This window comes from Aplysia californica, unplaced genomic scaffold (genome assembly GCF_000002075.1).
Source record: "Aplysia californica isolate F4 #8 unplaced genomic scaffold, AplCal3.0 scaffold00175, whole genome shotgun sequence".
Taxonomy (NCBI): Eukaryota; Metazoa; Mollusca; class Gastropoda; order Aplysiida; family Aplysiidae; genus Aplysia; species Aplysia californica.
This window is the reverse complement of record NW_004797445.1, coordinates 773,355-775,398: the sequence shown is the minus strand read 5'-3', so window position 1 is coordinate 775,398 and position 2,044 is coordinate 773,355. Positions and strand designations below refer to the sequence as shown.

At 38.7% G+C, this 2,044-nt stretch overlaps 1 protein-coding gene across 5 annotated transcripts in view; it reads right to left on the bottom strand.

The window, feature by feature from the left end:
• LOC101847584 overlaps positions 1 to 2,044 on the bottom strand; it is a 39,048-nt gene that overhangs the window by 15,971 nt on the left and 21,033 nt on the right. For all 5 annotated transcript variants that reach the window (XM_005098222.3, XM_005098224.3, XM_005098225.3 and 2 more), the window contains exon 2: positions 19 to 165. In XM_005098222.3, the coding sequence (XP_005098279.1) occupies positions 19 to 99 (81 nt within the window). In that variant the 5' untranslated portion in view covers positions 100 to 165. The remainder of the gene's footprint in view (positions 1 to 18; positions 166 to 2,044) is intronic.

The following is a 2,044-nucleotide window of genomic DNA, read 5'->3' as shown; positions in this document are numbered from 1 at the left end:
TCTCTCTCTCTCTCTCACCTGTATGGCACGATCCCGGAACATGTTCATAGCCTTACTGAACTGCTCCAGGTGGTTGTTCGCCTCTGTTTTCCCGTCCATGATGTCTGGATGGCCTGACCCCTAGGGTTCACAGTGCTATACGTCACCCACGCTTATGAGTTATTCCTGGGGATGACATCAAAGTAACATGATAATATTATTACATTGTGATCAATTATGACGTTGATGTGTTTCCATAATATACATAAACACCTTGTCGATGGTCCGATTATCGAGGTTTCTAACGCGTCAATAAGGCTGACATATTTGTAATTGGGAATCAACACAATTTAGATCATTTACGGGGTTTGGCTATTCAAGCCAGCTAGATAGGGCCTGCAACGGTCGGGAGGGATACAAAACTCCACTGGACAGATGGAGATAATGTTAAAAAATTCCCCCACTTGTTCACTGACCTGACGTCATCTGAGTACAATGACGAAGAACTTAACCGTTATACCACAAACACCAGTCGGATGACATGAGGGAAAGGGGGTAGTTATTGCATTCTGACAAAAAATGGCCTTGCTGTGTTTCCATAGAAAGTTACTCCCACAAACACCATTTCATCAAGGTGGCCCAACCACTGGGATATATATTACTACAAGTCATCGACGCAATACCAGCTGAGACAAAAGTTTTGTGTTTTAGATTAAAGAATAAAAGTTCATTACTAAAAAAAAATGTTTTTAACACCTCTGGCGTGTTTCTATTCAAAGTTTATTTCCGTAATGCAGCATAGAATGAAGAAAACACAACAACATTGCCAAAATTATCTCTGAATGAAAACATATGGGGACTGTTCATTATAATGACAAATGTGCACATGTCTATAATTTAAACTTATTTGCCAAAGATAATAATGAAATAGAAGAAAAACTTACAGATGGAAATGATTCCATTCAAAGCTTAGTCAAGCAATGCATTGCAGGAATTAGCTTAGAATGAAAACAAAACAACATTACCTGAATTAGCTTTGAATGTAAGCACAACTGAGCTGATCATTATGTCAATAGTATGTTTATTTTTCAAATTCATTTCTGTTAATGTTAACGATGAAATCGACGTAAACAATTATATATATTTTAAAAAACCAACAGAAATCCTCACAATATGTCGTATTGCGGTTTCATACAATGGCAATGCTTAAAAAGAATTGACATCTCTTCCATTGTTATACTGAGGACGAAAAGGGGGGGGGGGTGTCTCGGTATCCTGTGTGTATCAACAAGTTGACTAGTAATGTGTTGAAAAAGTAGATAATTTTGATTTTAACATAACAAGAGTGGACAAAACAGACAGGCTCGACGCGCACTAAAGTTTGTTACAAACATGAAAGAACGAGTGTGAGAATGAGAGAATGAAAGAATGAAAGAGTGAGCGAGAGAGTGAGTCAGAGAGTTTACGAGTGTGTGAGCAACTGAGATCATGTTCAGAAATAAACAGGCGAGGAAGAAAGAGAAAGAGACAAAAGGGTGAGAATAGAAAGCAAGTAAGTGAGTAGGTGAGGGGGTGAGGTGTAGGGGCGTGGTCCGATGAGAAAACATTTTCAGCAATAGCGAAAGGCAGTTTATTTATATCCGTGAGTCCAGAACAGATTGTAAGCAGGATTGCAGGAAACATTTTATTATAACAGTTGGTTCCTATTACCTTTTAAAAAATGGCATGTATTGCGTACCATACTTTCCTCTTACCAAAGATACTTTCTTCACCGAAAGATTCTCTTTATTAAAGAAAAAGCCGTGACCTCCGAAATTATGAGGCTTGAATGTTTTGAAAGAGGTGTTGTAGCGAGGGTTGGAAGGGGTAGTGGAGCTGGGGAACGGGGTAAATCACCAAATTATGTCAGTATCTAATTTGTACACAATATGCCGAATGAAGGCAAATAAGACTTGCGCACGTGTCAAAAAGCAACAACCGGACCCGAAACTCGTAAAACTCAACAAGTTACCCGAAAGTTTCTAATACGTCTCACCCAAACGAACTTTCTTTCATCTAGCTGTGA